This window comes from Hemicordylus capensis, chromosome 10, assembly GCF_027244095.1.
Source record: "Hemicordylus capensis ecotype Gifberg chromosome 10, rHemCap1.1.pri, whole genome shotgun sequence".
Classification (NCBI taxonomy): domain Eukaryota; kingdom Metazoa; phylum Chordata; class Lepidosauria; order Squamata; family Cordylidae; genus Hemicordylus; species Hemicordylus capensis.
This window is the reverse complement of record NC_069666.1, coordinates 1,164,314-1,181,952: the sequence shown is the minus strand read 5'-3', so window position 1 is coordinate 1,181,952 and position 17,639 is coordinate 1,164,314. Positions and strand designations below refer to the sequence as shown.

Sequence of the window (17,639 nt, the reverse complement as noted above, 5' to 3'; positions counted from 1 at the left end):
CCACGCCCAAGCTGTCCCGTCCCCACGCGCTCCTTTTATGACGCATAAGTGACGCGACAACACAAACCACCCTGGAGAAAGGAAAGGGGCGGGGGGAGGAGGCGACGTGGCTGCGCGAGGGCAGGGCCTTGAGCGCGATAGGTCGCTCTCCGGGCTCCGCCCCTGGTCTCTCCCTCCCCGTCTCGCTCCATCCTGATTGGCCAGATTTGAATTAGAGCAGGGCGCGCGGGGGGTGCTGGGAAGCGCGAGGGAACGTTCAAACCGAACCTTGGGGGCAAGAGTTGGCGCGGCGGCGTCGCGGACGAAGCGGAGCGAAACGGCGCGGCGAGATGAAGGCGGCGGCGTGAGTTGCTCAGGGGGCGCGAAACTGGGCTGGCGAGCTCGAAGTGCAGGCCGCAGTCCGAGTGAGGCGACCTGGGTCGGAGCAGGGCGGGCTGCGGGGGTGGGGCGGGGCCGTCGCTCAGGAGGAGCCGAGGCCGCTGCTGCCGCCGCCACATCCCGAGTCGGGCCGCTAGTCCGTCTGGCTCAGGGTTGTCGACCCAGACTGGCAGCGGCTTCTCCAGGGTGGCAGGCAGGAGTTCCTCCCACTCCTTGCTGGTGATGCTGCCAGGGAGGGAGCCGGGAGCCTTCTTTTCTTCTCCCCCCAGAGCAGCCTCAGCCCCGAAGGGGGATGCCTCGCAGTGCTCACACAATGTAGTCTCCCATTCAAGTGCAAACCAGGATGGACTTTGCTTAGCAAATGGGAGAAGTCATGCCTGCTCCCACAAGAGCAGCTAGTAGGGTTGCCCACCACAACACCCCCACTGCCTGAATAAGGGGCATGAGTGGGGGCCTGTGTGGGGGCATAGCTGGTGGGCCAGCGTGCCAGCAGCTGTGCTTTTAGTCACCACCTTCCCACTTAGGCCACAGTACAAGCTGTGACTTCAGTGGCTTCTTGCTCCTCTGCTTATGGATAGAGCCGCTGTCAGCCCAGCTGGGCGGGATGTCATTTTGTTTACTTGAAAGAGAAGCCTTCTTGGCCAGTAAAGAGAGGTTGTGCATATGAGCACTACCTAGCAGTCATCACTTGCATGCTTCTCATGCTCCTGATACCTGGAGAATGCTCAGTTGTCATTGATAGCTGTTAATGCTTTTGTCAATGTCTCCAACATGGGACTGTTGGCAATCCTCAGTCTATAGCCCACCAGAACCATAGAGCACTCTGGGAGGGAGGGAGGGAGAAGGGAAAGGAGTTGGAGTTCAATTACTTTGTTGTTTACTGAAAATCTGAGCCAGTAGCTGAAAATAAGGGACAAACAAATGGATCCTAAAACAAATCCATCCAGAGTTTTCACTCAGGGCACAAATGACCAGGCTCAAACTATCATACTTTGGACACATTATGCAAAGAACCAGCTCCCTTGAGAAGTCCATCATGCTGGGGAAAGTGGAAGGAAAGAGAAGAAGAGGACAACCAGATTCAAAGTGGATGGACTCGATGACGACAGCAATGGATGCACCACTGAGAGACCTTTAAGGCCAAGTTGAAGACAGACCATCCTGGAGAGAATCTCTCTTTGTGGTCGCTAAGAGTTGACTCTGACTTGATGGCACTTAATCAATCAATCAATCAATCAAAGGGACAAACAATTTGGGGGCTGAAATAAGGGACAGTTAGTATCCCTAGGCAGAGCACCTGCTTTGCATGCAGAAGGTTCCTGGCAGAGTCTCCAGGAAGGGGTGGGAAAGACTCCTGCCTGAAGCCTTGGAGCTGCTGCCTATCTGTGTAGACAATACTGAGCTAGGTGGACCAAGACTCTGGCTTGGTAGAAGGCAGCTTTCTCTGTTCTAATTGAGCAGCTCGTTCATAGATCTTATTCCAAAAGCATGTCAAATAGATGTCAACGCAAGGTGTTTATAAGGCACTGAAACATTAAGCCGGGTCTGCCTTGGTTTGCATTCAATGGGAGATGACATGTCAGCACTGTAAGATATTCCCTTTAGGGGATGTGGCTGAGGCTCAGCGGCTTTGCATGCCGAAGGGATACCCAGTTGAATCTCTCCAGAATGGACCCCTGCTTGAAACCCTGGAGGGCTACTTCCAGTCTGTGTAGACAGTACTGAGCTAGATGGACCAATAGTCTGACTTGGTATAAGGCAGTTTCCTATGCTCTGAGAATCAAGCGGAAGGGAAGAAATAGGCAGTGAGGTGTAGTGGTTAAGCTCTCTATATGGGGCCTTTGTCTTGTTTGTATTAATAGTTTCATGCACACTGCACTAACTCTTGTTAGTAGTAATAATCCTTAGCGTAGCTTTGAGGTATACTGTCCTTTTCAGAACCTCTTTTTCATTGTTTTCATGCTGATCCCAGAATAGTTATGTTACTTGTTCTGCATTGTTTCTGACTTTTAAAAAAAGGCATGATTTGTCTGCTACTTCTTTATCCCCAGTAGAACTAAAACACCTAGAAAGCAAGTGCCAAAGAAGACATCAAACAACTTAAAAGACCCTGTTGGGGTAAGTGACTGATTTAGTGACTGATTTATGTTGTGTTTGAATGGAGCAGGGGAAAATGAGCCAAATTCTCCTTGGCTTAACACAACTGAATATTTGAATTCAGACTCTTTTTTCTAAGCAGTGGGTTTCTCTTTCCTCAGGTGTACTGCCGACTGCGCCCAGTCAGTGTGCCAGACCAAGAATGCTGCATAGAAGTAATCAGTAGCACGACAGTCCAGCTTCATCCACCTGATGGATACCGCATCATCCGCAATGGGGAGTATAGAGAGGTACGTTTACTGAAAAGCTGCTGGAGGCAGAAGTGGAAGGTTGGTTTCCAATGACGTTGGTTTCCAATTTAAGCAGAACTGAGAGTAACCTAAAGGTAAAGTGTTCCGTGGAGTCGGTGTAACTCCTGGCACCCACAGACCCCTGTGGTTGTCTTTGGTAGATTACAGGAGGGCTTTACCGTTGCTGTCACCTTAAGTGGCACAGCAGGGAAATGACTTGACTAGCAAGCCAGAGGTTGCCGGGTTTGAATCCCCACTGGTACTCTGTTGGGCAGCAGCGATACAGGAAGATGCTTAAAGGCATCATCTCAGACTGTGTGGGAAGAGGCAATGGTAAACCCCTCCTGTATTCTACCAAAGAAAACCACAGGGGTCTGTGGGTGCCAGGAGTCGAAATCAACTTGATGACACATTTTACTTTTACATAGTCTGGGAAACATACCAGCGGGGATTCGAACCCACAACCTATGGCTTGCTAGTCAAGTCATTTCCCCACTGCGCCATTACTTACCTGAAAAGGGAGGGTTGGTGGGGAAGATTGATTTTCAGCCCCAGGATGTTCCACTTCAGGACAAAGGTACTTGTCTTGTCTGGGGAGACCGGAAGAAATCCAAGCATACACTGGTAGATGATTAGTTTATTGTGATGGAGTCCCGTCACGCCAGGATTTGGACTACAGGGCTCCATTACAACGATCTCTGATGTACCAGTGGGTTTCTTCCTGTCTCCCTGGGCAAAACAAGTGCTGGTGGGACATTGAGAGTGGGTGATGCCCCCAGAGGAAATAAAAGTACCCTGTCTTCAGCAGCACTGTCCAGTGAAAATCCTGGAGGAAAAACTCCATGGGATGGTGGCGAAGCTTCACTGTGATTTGGTACAGGAAGCCAACACCATCTTGGGGCATAGGAGGTCGCTGTGATGTTGAAGATTGACATGCTGAAGCAAAATCCAGCACCATTCTTCTTCCTCATTTGGATACGAACCACTATCTGGGCACAGAAGAGAGATGCTCTTTGCCCCCTGCGGCCTCCTAACAGCTTGCTGTCTTTCTTTTCAGGTTCAGTATTCATTTAAAGAAGTGTTTGGAACAAACGTTGCTCAGAGACGGGTTTTTGATGTGGTTGCCAAACCCCTGTTGGAAGACCTTATCCATGGAAGAAATGGTATGTTGTAGGAGGTCTGGGTAGAAAACCCTCCCAGGGCACGGAATGAAGAGCTGCTTCTTGGCAGCAATCCGAGTGTCTGGTTAGAAACTCCTTGATGATATTGACTCTCTTCTCTCCGAGGTCTCCTCTTTACATATGGCGTTACAGGGAGTGGGAAAACCCACACGATGACAGGCTCCCCTGGGGACGGAGGGCTGCTTCCTCGCTGCTTAGACACGATATTCAACAGCATAAGACCTCTTCAGGCCAAGCGCTACGTATGTCTCTTCCTGCCGAATCTTAGAGCTTTGATAGTTGAGTCAAACACTTCCAGAAGTGAGGCTGATCAAACTGACCTGCATTATCAAGGAGAGGGCCCTTTATGCATTCATTTAATATATTTGTATACCGCCCCAAACTTGAGCCGTGGGGTGGTATAAAACAAAACCACAATTCTAGTTAAAGATGCATTTATTCACCCAAGCTTTTTAAAGACTCTTTAAAAGCTACCGGAGATAGGGAGGCTCTTAACCATTTCTAATGAGAGTGGTGTGAGTTTGTCCAGGCCTCAGCCGCCCATCCTTTCTGCCGTTGAGGCCGAGAGGTTTTGGCCTGAGATCAGGGAGGCTGCATCTGCTCCCCTCTTGGCAGAGCTGCTCCTCATTCCTGGAACTCTCGCCCTCAGGTTTTTAAGCTTGATGATAAGAATGGAGTTGAGGTGCAGTGCGAGGTGGATGCTTTACTCGAGCGCCAGAAAAGAGACACTCTGCCCTTTGCAAAAACGCCAAGTGGCAAGTAAGTCGCTACGGGATGCTGGGAAGGAGCACTGCTCTTGGCTAGGACTCTCTACAGAGGGGCCACCTCTGGTTGGGAAGGAAGGCTTGCCGCTTGGTGTTGCAGCACTCTGTGCAAAAGGTCCCAGGTGCAGCCTCGCAGAGCCTCTGCCGGAGAGACTGGAGAGCTGTTGCCAGTCCCGGTAGCCAGGGCCGCAAGGTGTCTTCTTGCTCTCTTTAGCAGGTGGCAAGTAGACCCTGAAATTGCAGATATGATCAATGTGCAAGACAACTGTAAGCTGGAAGAAGTGGATGAAGATAACGTTTACAGTGTGTTCGTCTCTTACATCGAGATCTACAACAACTACATTTATGATCTTTTGGATGAAACCCCCTTGGATCCAATCAAGCCCAAGTGAGTGCAGCTTTCTTCCGCTTGGCTCTTGGGCTCGTAACAGCTGACCAGACTGCCGCTTCCTTTGGGGCAAGCAGCAGCGCTGGGGCTGAGTCACGTGGATTCCGGGAAAGAAGATGGCGAGCGGGTGCTGGGTCTGCCTTTGGGTGCTTTTTGTGCTTTTGAGGACAAGGGGGTGGCTGCTCCCAGGACGTTGGGCTGATGGTCTGGGGAAAGGGGAGGAGAAGTCGGCTTGGGCAAGAAGGCTGAGCCAGCGTTCCTGGAGTCCTGCAGAAACATGGCGGATCACTGTGTGGTCCTGAGGCTGGCTTTGCCTACCTCTAGAACTAAAAGGTCTCGTTCAGTGTAATGTGACTGCTCTCTACTTTACTAATGCATAGGAACTGGCTCCCAAGTAGATCTTCAGAGCAGGTTCAGATGTGTATGTACCACCATACAGTTAGCGAATGCTCTCCCGCTTAAAGTGTTGGGTAGGAAAGGGTGACGACTGTGGGCCTGTAATGCTGACACTGTATTCCTTTGGTAGGTGGAACAGCTGTGGCACTCCAGTGCGGAGCGTTGACTTTGTGTAGGTGCACAGACCCTTTCTCTCTCTCCTTAGCAGTAGAGACGGCTGCTGGCTTCCAGCTGGCTGCGAGACCAGCTGCTGTTTGCACGTAGCAGGGTGAATGCCTGCCTGCCTGCCTCCCTAAGAGCTAAGTCTCTGGCACTTGCCTTTCTCGCTGCTTGCCTAAGTAAGCTAATGCTGACTGTTAGCTTGCAGTGCTGCTGAGCTTCTGTGTCTGACGGGATTGTCACTAACAAGAAACCTGTTCCTAGCAATGAGTTTCATCTGGCTCCTCACTCTGCAGGGCTCCCCAGTCCAAAATTCTCCGAGAAGACCAGAACCACAATATGTATGTGGCTGCGTGCACAGAAATAGAGGTCAAATCCACGGAAGAAGCTTTCGAAGTCTTCTGGAGAGGTAGGAAGGCTTCTTCAAAGTGCCCTGCTGCCCAGGGGGAGAAGGGGGCCCTTCATTAGGGACTCTCCCCTTCTGTGCCTGAGAGCAGGCACTGCTGGGAGTCCCCGGGCTCAAGACTGCTTCTGTTAACAGGGCAGAAGAAGCGGCGTGTTGCAGACACTCAGCTCAACCATGAATCTAGCCGTTCGCATAGCGTGTTCCTCATCAAGCTGGCCCAGGCTCCACTGGATGCAGACGGGGACAACGTTCTACAGGTAACACTCGGAAGAGTGGAAGAAAGTGCACCACCTTCCCAGCCCCTGATGCCAGGTTTCAAGCTTGTAACGGTAACTCCTCCTCGGGTGATGCAGACCTGAGGATCCTGACTGTAGATCTACAAAGTTGTCACACGGCCTCAGACCACTTTATTGCTCTTCCCAATTGATAGATGTTGAGACTTTGTCCTGGTGGTGCTTCTTCCTTAGAAATGTGCCTTCTCTTTTCTCAGGACCGAGAACTAATCACCTTGAGCCAACTGTCTTTGGTTGACCTGGCCGGAAGTGAAAGAACAAACCGAACCAAAGCGGAAGGGAACAGACTGCGTGAAGCAGGTAGGTGCTGCTTTCTGGCAGCGGGCTGCTGCTTTGACACTATCCAGGCTGTGCTACTCACCTCTGGTACTGAAAGCCAAAACCTGAGAGAAATTAGCACTACACATTTTTGCTCGGACTTCTGCTTTGGTACAAAATTATGGTTCTACAGCGTTGGCTGTCTTGTGCGTTCTGTTAGATTATTTTATGTAATAAAGACTTTTACTGCTTAAGCACTTTTTTTCTCTTTCGGCTCCCATATGCTAGGAAACGGTCACATGCCTTCCTCTTTTGTTACAGGCAATATTAACCAATCACTGATGACACTAAGAACCTGTATTGAAGCTCTGCGAGAGAATCAGGCCTACGGTACCAACAAGGTACGTAGTAAGTCATTGTTGTGGGTCTTCAGCAGTCTAGTCTTAAATGCTGTGCTTACTGAAACTTTTCTTTAGATGGTCCCATATAGAGACTCGAAACTGACCCATCTCTTCAAGAACTACTTTGATGGCGAAGGAAAAGTGCGCATGATTGTCTGCGTAAATCCAAAGGCTGAAGACTACGACGAGAGCTTGGTAACTTAGATCTGACTCTATCCTCCATAGTGATATTTACAGAAGCTGGTGGAAAGGCCGTTTTGACCTTGGTCTCTCTTGCTGGTGGCCAGGCTGTCCCCTATGGACCTCCTTAAAAAGGAGTGTAAAGCCATTTACTTGGATCAGCTTTTGAGCAGAATTGGCTTCGGTTTGGTTTTGAGGAGGGGGGAACTTTATTGTATTACTTGCGTCCCACTTTTCTGTAAACACTCAGTAGATAGTACCATTATAAGAAGAACTTAAAGTTGAAGATGTGAAACTCAGTGGTCGTCTTACTGGTGAAGAAGCAGGTCATAAAATTCTATAAAAGAGTAATCCAGTTTGAAGTCAAAAGCTTGCTGAAACAAGAGTCTCTAAAAAAAACATCTGAAACAGAGTGAGAGAACATCCCAGTTGTGGCAGCACCACTACTGAGAAACACCCGTCTATCTGGTCGCAACCTCTCTGATCTTGCACCAAGGCAGAACAGAGAGGAGGGCCTCCAGTGCTGATCTTAAATGCCGGAGAAGCTTGTATAGGTGGAGGTGGTTCCGGAGGACAGTCGTCCGTGGCTTGATCTGTGTGTGCCTGTGGTCTCTGCCTGCTGACGTGTGTTCAGGACAGGCATCTGGGCTGGCTTCAGGTGTGGCTAATGTGGCAGGGTCCCGTCTTCATTTTGTAAGTGCTACGTGGGGGTGGCCAGCCTGAGGCTCTCGGCTGTCTGACTGCCACTCCCCTCATCCCCAGCCGCAATCAGCTGGCCGGCCGCCCCATGCTAGACCCTGTGCGACCCCCAAATATCATCATGTTCTTGTAGCAAGTCATGCGGTTCGCAGAGATTACGCAGGAGGTCGAGGTGGCAAGACCGGCTGACAAGCCACTGTGTGGGCTGACCCCCGGCCGGCGGTTCAAGAACCAGGCTTTCAAGGAGGAGCTTTCACGGCAGCTGGAAATCCGAGGTGGACCCATCGGTGGAGGTGAGTCCCAAGAGGCTGTTTTGGCTGGCTGGCTGGAAGCAAACGGATACAGTGTGCACTTAACCCCTGCGCCACAGTGGCTCGTGGCAGGCCAGAGCTAGGAAGACCTGGGTTCAGATCCTACCCCCCAACCACGAGGCCTCACTGGGTGACCTTGAAGCCACCACTCTCGCTTGGCCTAGCCTACCTTGCATGGGGGTTGCGAGGATAAAACACTACCTGAAGGAAAGACACATTCAAGCATGGGTCTGTCTAATACCTTCTCACTGTCCTGCAGCTGAAATGCAGCCATTTTTGGAGTGTGTGTGTGTGTGTGTGTGTGTGTGAATGAGTGAGTTAGGAGAGCTGATTTTGTGGTAGCAAGCATGAATCGTCCCCTTGGTTAAGCAAGGTCTTTGCATGGGAGACTACATGTGTGTAAGCGCTGGAAGATCTTCGCCTGAGGGGATGGGGCCATACCTCAGTAGAAGAGTATCTGCCTGCTTGTGTGCAGAAGGTTCCATGTGCCCTCCCTGGCAGCCTCTTCGGGATAGGGCTGGGAAGCCACTGCCAGTCCGTGTAGACGATACTGAGCTAGATGGACCAAGGGTCTGACTCGGTAGAAGGCCGCTTCCTCTGGCTGCCCTCTTGTGCGTGCACATTCAGCACGAGTCTGTCCTGTCAGCAGCCCAGCAGTACGCAGGGTTCAAGCACATAGAGGCCTGTGCAGAGGCTCTTGGGAGCGGCTTCACTCTTCCTGCTGGGAAGCTGCCAGAACTCGGGCCCAGACTCCCTCCTCGAGCTGAGCCCTGCTCGTTCTACCTGGGCAGGCACTTGGCTGGGGGAAAGTGTCTGTGGCAGGGAGCAAGGGGATGTGTTGGGGGAAGAGCAGGAATCCTGTGAGTGCTGCCCCCTCAAGATGGCCCCCTTTGGAACCTTGCAGAAAGAGAGCGCTCCCTCACAGAGCTGCTCGTGCAGAGCTTCCCTCCCCTGCCTTGCTGTGAACTTCTGGACATTGACGACGACCAGACCCTTCCGCGGCTGATCGAAGTGCTCGAGAAACGCCACCGCATCCGCAAGGCGCTGACGGAAGAGTTCACCAAAAACGGTAACCCGTTCAGTGCTTCTCTCCTGCCGTGAATGTTTCGGCGAGCAATCGCCAGCTCGGCAGAGTCCCCTGGGAGTGGGGAAACTGCAGTGCTTTATGACAAACTGCGATCGGCGGGGGGGGGGGGGGGGCTGCTTTAATGCCGCAGATTCTCAGCAGGGAACTCTTTATTTTTCTGGCCAGCCACAGCAGTGTGATGCGGGGATGGGAGGGGTGGGGTGGGCGGCAAGGCCAACCAAGGTCTCTTCAGTGGCGGCCGCCAGTCTGTGGAGCTCCCTCCTCTAGCAGGTCCACTTGACAGACACACACCCCCTACTGACTTCCCGGTGCATGCAGACTCCTCTGTTGTGCCAAATTTCTTTTGCCTTGGTTAACTTTCTTCCTTGTGATACTGTGAGTGGTGGGTGAGGGAGAGGGAGAGTGCGGGGTGGGGCAACTTTGAAATCGATGGTTGTGAGCTGCCTTTGGCAGCCCTTAGGGTTGAAAAGTGACTTGGATAGTTTCTGTACAGCAGGCTATAGAATGGGGAGGAGTCTTCTCCCATTGGTGAACTCATTAGCCTAACGTGCGGTGTGTCTACCTCCAAGAAGCACTCTGACAGTCTTGCCTCTCCTGGGAACAGCTCCATCTTAACTCTCTCACCTGACTCCCATTTTATAGATGTGGCTATAGCCAGAGCCGTGGGGCTGGGGGCTTAACTACCCTGTTGGCATCCTTAGTCCATAACCTAGCTGGTGGTGAAGACATTTCTTTCCTGTTGCAGTGCTTGCTGTGAAGAGCATGCTGCAAGAAATGGATGCCAGCATGGTCTCCAAAGAAAACTACACGCAAGTGAAAATGACTGAAAAGGACAAAGTCATATCAGGGCAGAGGACGGAGATTGAGCGGCTGGAGAAGAAAGCGAAAACACTGGAGTACAAGGTGGGTGTGTTCTTAAAGTACCTTCCCTATATGAGCCAGAATCTTGTATCGAGTCTTGTGCTTGCTGAAAAAACCGTCTCCGAGATAACTCCCTGGGCTAGAAAAGGGGCTGGGCGTCTTGGAGGCTGTGTTGTGCTGAGGTGCTTCTCGGTTGCAATACCTTGTTGATGGATACTCCATTGTAGCGCATGTTTGTCACATCTGCTGCAATGTGGGCTCTCTCTTTGTCAACAACAACAAAAAAGCCCTTGCTGCTCAACGCGAGGAGGTTTCGCAACAGGCACCTGTTTGTTCCGCCAGATTGACATCTTGGAGAAGACGACAGCCATCTATGAAGAAGAGAAGCGCAACCTCCACCAGGAGCTGGAGAACAAGAGCCAGAAGCTGCAGCGCCAGGTTTCGGACAAGCGGCGCCTGGAAGTCCGGCTGCAGGGCATGGTGACGGAGACCACCATGAAGTGGGAGAAGGAGTGTGTAAGTGTGCAGCCTCTGGCCGAGCACTGCTTTTGGAGGCGGGCTGCTTGAAGTACAAGGCAAGCCTGCCAAAGTCCCTAGGAGAGCCCCAGGCATATGCAATGGCCCTGGCCCTGACTGAAGAGAACTCCTCTGTTCTTCAGAGGAAATAGTTGCTTTCCCTTCCCCTGGAAGGCTGAGCCTTAGGCATCCCCGCCTGGAGGTCCTTCCCACTGCTTTCTCAGCAGAATGGTTGGGCTCTAGCAAGGGATTACCTGTGTCTCCTTCCTCTCTTTTTTTGTTTGGTGTCCCAGCCTTCCTTCTCCATGTGCAAGGACGACAACTTCCTCCCACTCCCCAGTAGGGCTCAACTGCACCAGCCCTTCTGGCTGCCTGAGTAATTGGCAGTATCTCACAGCACTCTGGCTCTTTGTGCCCCTAACACCCCAAAACAGGGAAGAGAAAGGCTCACTCTGGGGCTTGGCCATGTGGATGTGTGACCAAGTGGGGGACGCTTTCTCCAGCAGTCTGCCTTTCGAGGATCTGGCCGCTGAAGAGATTGCATCCCGTTGGAGAAGGCTGTGTGGGAGGGAGCATGCCAATTGCGGGCACTCTGCTTGTGTGCCCAGAGCTGGCGGACTTGGTCCAGGACTTGTTTTCCAGCCCTAAAAGAAGCTGCTTCTCTCCCTTGCAGGAGCGACGGGTGGCAGCCAAGCAGCTTGAGATGCAGAACAAGCTCTGGGTGAAAGACGAGAAACTGAAGCAGCTGAAAGCCATTGTCACAGAGCCCAAGAGCAGCAAGCCAGAGAGGCCTTCTCGGGAAAAGGACAGGGAGAAGGTCTTGCCCAGGTCGCTCTCTCCGCCTCCTGTCCCTGTAGGTGGCCTTCATGTCCCTTGTGTCTGCTGAGGTGGACTCGTTTGGTTGGGAATGTGTAGCCTAGCAAGGTTGCTTAAATCTCCTGAGGACCTTGAGCTGACCTTTTGTGTCTGTCCTTGCCTGTCTTCCTCTCTCTCTCTCTCTCTCTCCCTCTCCGACATCTGCTCGGTTCAGCTGTAGGGTCTGCAGCAGCTTGTTCAGGAGGGGTGTTACAGCAGCTGCTGTCCTCTGTTCCTTGTTCCCTAATGGCACCTCTCTTCAGTTTTCTAGTAACTGTGTCACTCCGCTCCCTAACCACCACCACCACCTGCCAGCCACAAACCAGCCACAGCTGCACAGGCGTTCCAACTCGTGCAGCAGCATTTCCGTGGCCTCCTGCGTCTCGGAATGGGAGCAGAGGACACCCACGCGCGGCGGCAGCAAGTGCCCTGGTGGCGGAGGCGGCATGTCCCGAGTCAGGAGTAGGCAGCAGGAGCCAGAGCGAGCCAGGCCCGGTGTCCTGTCAGAGCGGAGGCGGGGCATGTGCTGGAGCGGAGCCGCCGTGGAGGTCCCTAGCGGTAGAGAGGCGCTAGAGGGAGAAGAGGACCCTTGTTGCAGGGTTAGTGATGGCCGGGGTGGTGCAGGGCCCAGCTTGAAGTCGAGGAGCAGCAGAGAGGCAGGGAGGAGGAGGAGCCGGAGCAGCTGGTCCTCCTTCCTGGGACTCCAAGAGGCGAGGGGAGCACCACGTCAGTTGTGGCCACTCACGACAACCAGCCCTTCTGATCTGCCCCTGAGGCAAGAGTGGCTCTTCTCAAGGAGCACAAATTTAGGCCAGTGTCTACTCCAATTCATAACTTCCCTCCCCCTTCCTAGGTTTCTCATCTGGCCGTGTGAACACTTGGCCGATTGCATCTGCTTGTTGAGTAGGGTCGAGACAAGCAGTTTGCACAGATGCAAGTTTTTCCGACCTTGGGCACCATCTTGGTCTGGATGGCTGGTTTTCATTTTCACTTGGCCAACGTGATGCTAAACCTGTCTAGAAGGTGGTAGGCAGAAGCCACATTCTTGTCTCAACCCTTCATGTTTTCCAGTTTCTAACTTTGTCCAATTAAACTACTTTTGATTAGCCTTTTATCCACCCTTTCTTGCATGCAGGCTCCTCTTCCAATCTAAATTTGGCACCTGGCTGGCTTGACTCTCTCCTAGGTCGTCTAAAAGGATATTGGGGGGGCGGGGGCAGGGGGGTTGCTTTAAGTGAACACCAGAAACTGTTGCCGGCCCAGAACACTCACCCCATTCCTAAACTTAAATGTCATCAGGATGATGAAATTGGATTGCATTGCAGGGGATAATTAACAGTAATTCATTTAGACAACATTTCACTGTATTTGCCTCTCAAATACCAGGACGGAGTTGCCTGACACCCAGTTCATAATCTTGCACCTCCTACTGCTGCAGTCAAAACTCTGGAAAGTGCAGCTGAAGAGGCACGTTGGTCACCCTGTTCCTCCACAGGGAGGGTGATCCATTAATGGGCAGGTCAGATCCCTACCGAGGAGGAGTTGTCACTGTCAACTATTCTTCCATGGCTGTGGGTTGCCATCTGGAAGTCAGGGGCCAGGCTGAGTTCATGGCCGTCATTCCTAGACTTCCCTTCTTCATGGATGCTCCAGGGCTGAGGGGAAGTGGAGCAGGACATCTGTCCCTCCTAGGCACGGGTCACTGTGTGCTTCTGTTCTAGAGCAAGGCTTCCCAACACTGCTGCCCCGTCCCCCCGGTGTTGGACTACAACTGCCATCATCCACTGCAACAAGGGTGATGGGAATTGTGTCTGGGGGGAATGCCCACCTTGGTTTTGCAATTGTTTAAAAAAAAAATAAAATTGAGAGCCTGGCTATTTAGGCTGATCTGCAGCAGACCACACACTCCTCAAATTCATCTGAATGTGTCTTTAACCCCCCAAAGCATTACTCTCTGTTAATGTCTGAGAGGAATTCTGAAGCCTCGAGGGATTTGAGAGTCTAGGCGAAAAGCAAGTGGGAATGGTTCACTCACATCCCCGTAAGCAAAAAATCCCTCCTGCAACTAACAGGAATCTAGGAGGGAGAGGCTTGCTCCTGGGCAGTGCCACCCTTCCCTTAGCCTGTGACCGTCACTTTCTTTGGGCAAGTGCCAGAGGCCCGCTGCTGTTGCCCTGGGCCTTCCTCTTCTCTGCCTCTCCTCACCCAACCACAGAGTGTGCCCCTGTCAGCTTTACGCTGAAATGTGGGTGCAGAAGTTGGGAGTGAAATGAGGAAGGGTCCCAGCTCAGTGGCAGAGTGTGCACTCTGCAGGCAGAGGGTCCATTCAGGCCTCTCCATTTGGAGTGGAGCTGGTGGGAAAGAGCCTCGGCCAAACACTGGAGCTGCTTCCGGGCTGGATGGACCTAGTCTAACCCCTGCTAACTGGGCAGAGAGGCACCTTTTTAACATGGTGGTTCTCTTTAGTGAGCAGGGGGAGAGTAACTGGCCCGCTCCACCCCCAGCACTGTACTTCCAGTGACTGTTGCTGGTGCCTGTCTTATGTTTCTGTTTAGATTGTGAGCCCTTTGGGGCAGGGAGCCATCTGATTGATGGATGGATTGATGTAAACGGCTTTGGAGCCTCTTGTGGAAAAGCGGTGTTGTTGTTGTTGTTGTTGTTGTAGTCTGACCCAGTTAGGAGTATGTGTTTGTGAAGGGAAATGACTAAAATGTCACCCCTGGATCTTTGTAATGCGGCTAAGCTAGTAGCCCCAAGCCCCCCAAGATGCGTTTTCCACGAGTCTGCTTGTTGCTGGCCTGTTGCTGACGGTTCTTGCTTCTTGTGATTCCTTCCATGATCCACTCAGAACGCTCCGCCAATCCGTCTCCGGCACAGGCGCTCTCGCTCAGCTGGGGAGAGATGGGTGGACCACAAGCCACCCTCCAACGTCCAGACTGAAACGGTCATGCAGCCCCACGTCCCCCACGCCATCACGGTGGCGGCTGCCAACGAAAAGGCGCTGGCCAAGTGTGACAAGTACATGCTGACCCATCAGGAGCTGGCCTCTGACGGGGAGATCGAGACGAAGCTGATCAAGGTGCAGTGGGGCTGCAGGCAGACCTTGGGGAGGGAGGTGGGGTTTGGCATATGCCCCACAGTCTTGCTCTTGCAGGAAAGAGGAAGCCAAGCCTACAGCCTGGTGCAACTGGAACTTTCCACATTTAGAGCCGAGACCCTTTTCCAAAGTCCCAGGACTGTTTTGGGTAGGGTGGGGGGAAGGTAGTGGTTGTGCCGAGCGATTCCATTCAATCTCTTTTTTCATTTAGCTCTTTTTTGACACTGGGGGTGGGGGGTATGTGAATGAACGAGGTAACCTAGTGGAGTGGCTTTCTTGCCCAGGCTTGGGCCCCATTCTGTAGGCCCCGCCTGGCTTGGCTGACCTGTGCTGCTGGGAGAAGGGAGTTTTGGCTTCTGTCATCACATCTGTCAGATTGGAGGGGGGCAGCGAAAGTGGGACCACCAAGCTGCATTCCACTTACAAGCTCCTCTGTGGGAAAATGTATCTGAGCGGCTTCTTGCTTTCAGGGAGATGTGTTCAAGACCAGAGGTGGTGGCCAGGCTGTCCAGTTCACGGAGATAGAAACCCTGAAGCAAGAATCTCCAACTGGGTGAGTTGCTCCCAGCCCCAATGGCTTGCAGGCCCCTTGATGTCTTGTCTCAAGACTGTCGTTGCCGCTTGGGAGTTGGAGGAGGGCCTGCCATATCTCCGTGGGGGGCATCTGGGTGAGCTGGGCTCCTGCTCGAGGGCCAGAAATGCATCTAGTGGTGGATGTGTGCTCTGAGGTCAGGGACCTGCCTACATCTGGTTTGCTGGCAGCCTTGCCTTAAAACTATATTTCCGTGATCAGTGATCACAATAGAGCTATTCAGTCTAATCCAGGAGAAGCAAAGGCAGTGTAAATGCATCACACAAAGGCAAAATTATGTCCTTTGCTCAGATGTTGAGATCAGACGATGAAATACATGCACAGTTAAAGAATACAGATGGGCAGCCTGCCACCGTGGCTGTAACATGCTGGCGACTGTGAGGGGGCTCTTGCTGCTGCCTTCGCTTCTCTCTCTCTCTCTCGTCGCTAGTCCTGCTGTGTGCCCTCTTGCTGCCTGAGGCAGGTCCCTGGGCCTGACCCTGCTGCTTCTCTTTGCTTCCTCCCAGTCGCAAGCGGCGCTCTTCTCCCTCCAGCCCTCTGCCCCCCGAAGAGGCAACGGAGTCCGAATGGACAGATGTGGAAACGAGAGTAAGTTCCGGGCGGCGGAGTCTTGGGGGGGGGTGCTGGGGGTGGCGAAGATGTGGCCGAGGGGGCTCTTGACCAGGTGGCGCCCGTGTCTCTCTCCAGTGTTCCGTTGCAGTGGAGATGAAGGCCGGCTCTCATCTCGGCCCGGGTTACCAGCACCACGCTCAGCCCAAGTAAGTCTCTGCCCCACGCCTTCCCTCCGCGCCGCGTGGTCCTCCACCTCTTCAGCTCTGTGTGCCTTGGAGATGTGGGGTGTGCCACTGGGCAGAGCCCCTGCTTGGTCACCGAGACGGAAGGGAGCGGAGGGCGGTGCCCGGCTCACGGCAGGCTTAGGACTGAGCAGCCAGTTCAGTATTGAGGTCTGGCCTCTTGCAGCTAGGTGCCGGATCCTGCCGTGGAAGTGATATCTGTTCAGCTCGGGGGAAGAGCACTGGCAGTCTGGCAAGGCATGTTGAGAGGCAGGAAAGAGGGCACTGGAGGTAAACATGGAGGGAGAGAGGCAGCAAGAGGTGTGCTGGAAACCTACGTTCTAGCGATGGAGGGAACGCTGCTCACACGTCAAGGCCTAGTTTGGTACCCTAAAGGTTCTAAGCCCTGCTGCCCTCTTTAAAAGTGGTGGGTCAGGTGCTGGATCCTGCACCCGCCTGGCCTAGCTCCTGGGGCTCTTCCCTGGGTCTCTGCCCTCCCCGCAGGCCTGGTCACTGGCTCAACTGCTATGGGGTCAGGACACATTCTCTGAGCTGCTGGAGCAGGGAGCCACTTTCCGGTGTTGGGGCTCAGAGAAACAGCACCGCTCCTGTCTGGAAAGCAGTGTGAGAGAAGCCCCTCTCGCAGGCTGTGGGCAGCTGGGTGGCCCCCACGGGATCCCTGTAGGGGTGCCCCCCCCTGTGAATGTTGGCACTGGGATTAACATTCCAGATCTCTGGCTTGCTTGTTGGTGGTTTACCGATCCAACCCCCTTGTCCCCCCAGGCGTAGAAAACCTTGAGCCTCTGGGATTCCTGTTTGTCGAAGGGATTGTGGCAGGCTCCAGAGCTGGCTATGGAAGGCAGTGCCTGAAGGGAAACCTCTGCAATAAAAGTACTTTTTTGCTTTTTCTGGCCCTGTCCTGCATTGTGCTGCTGAGGAAGACGGCCTTCTCTCCCCTCTGGACTGTCCTCTTCTAAGGCCGCCTCTCTTCTGAAGAGGGCCTCCCCAGCACGTTCTGGCCCTGTTTTTACTCACATCGTGCGACATTCTTTCTTTCCTTGGGCCTTCCACATTTGTTCAAGGGATTTTGTATTAAAAATGTGCTGCTATTTATTTAGCTGCCCTAATGCACTTTAGAAGAATTTGGTTTAGACTGGTAGTCCTGATTCGCAACAGCTCCTTCCTCCTGAACCAGGTGCATCCACGTACCTGCAGACAGGTGGGCTGGGTAGTCTTGTCTCCTGCAGAGCGGAGGGAACTTTACGGGTTGGCTGTCCTATCTGTTGTTTGTCAGCTATGCATGGTCTTAATGTGCCGGGAGGATTCGTCAGCTGGGTAGTGAGATGGCTATACTCCTGTGTGAGATTTTTTGAACTTGCAAATAAAAACTTCACTTGTGGTCAAGCTGGTCTCCAATCCTGCCTTGTGAAGAAGCAGAGTGAGAAGCCAGAAACCCCCCAGTGCATCTTGCTGGCTAGCCATATTGCAGCAGTAGATGCTCTCGATGTGGGGTTTCCTCCTCCTTTTGAAGACACACTGGAAGCTAATCTTCACACAGAAAAAGGCGGCCTCCTGGATGCTTCAGATTCCTCCCCTCACTCCACTAGATGGCAGGAGCGGCATTGTCTCTCTACAAGCCAGCTCACCGGGGCTAGTC

The 17,639-nt window shown here is 52.9% G+C and overlaps 1 protein-coding gene across 10 annotated transcripts; it reads left to right on the top strand.

Moving 5' to 3' along the window:
* The first annotated feature begins 139 nt into the window (after positions 1-139).
* KIF23 (kinesin family member 23) lies at positions 140-17,386 on the top strand. 10 transcript variants are annotated; one of them, XR_008311528.1, is made up of 25 exons: positions 148-343; positions 2,430-2,496; positions 2,637-2,765; positions 3,823-3,928; positions 4,052-4,188; positions 4,596-4,705; positions 4,925-5,098; positions 5,625-5,666; positions 5,950-6,062; positions 6,195-6,316; positions 6,550-6,652; positions 6,932-7,011; positions 7,087-7,206; positions 8,024-8,183; positions 9,106-9,270; positions 10,034-10,191; positions 10,492-10,665; positions 11,339-11,518; positions 11,784-12,119; positions 14,369-14,599; positions 15,088-15,170; positions 15,716-15,797; positions 15,897-15,967; positions 16,170-16,240; positions 16,766-17,386. XR_008311528.1 is itself a non-coding variant. In XM_053273080.1 (24 exons), the coding sequence occupies exons 1-24, from the start codon at positions 330-332 to the stop codon at positions 16,779-16,781; spliced, it is 2,970 nt and encodes a 989-aa protein (XP_053129055.1). In that variant the 5' UTR covers positions 144-329; the 3' UTR covers positions 16,782-17,386. The 10 variants fall into 10 exon arrangements, 8 of the variants coding, with proteins under 8 accessions (XP_053129061.1, XP_053129055.1, XP_053129062.1 ...); XR_008311527.1 differs by having other exon boundaries at positions 16,170-16,273; XM_053273080.1 differs by lacking the exon at positions 16,170-16,240 and having other exon boundaries at positions 144-343; positions 4,928-5,098.
* The last annotated feature ends 253 nt before the right edge of the window (positions 17,387-17,639 follow it).

Excerpts from the sequence above, each read along its gene's own strand:
- KIF23 (XM_053273079.1), top strand. Across the intron at positions 10,666-11,338 it reads TGAAGTGGGAGAAGGAGTGT|GAGCGACGGGTGGCAGCCAA; the intron begins GTAAGTGTGCAG and ends TCTCCCTTGCAG. Across the intron at positions 14,600-15,087 it reads TCGAGACGAAGCTGATCAAG|GGAGATGTGTTCAAGACCAG; the intron begins GTGCAGTGGGGC and ends TCTTGCTTTCAG.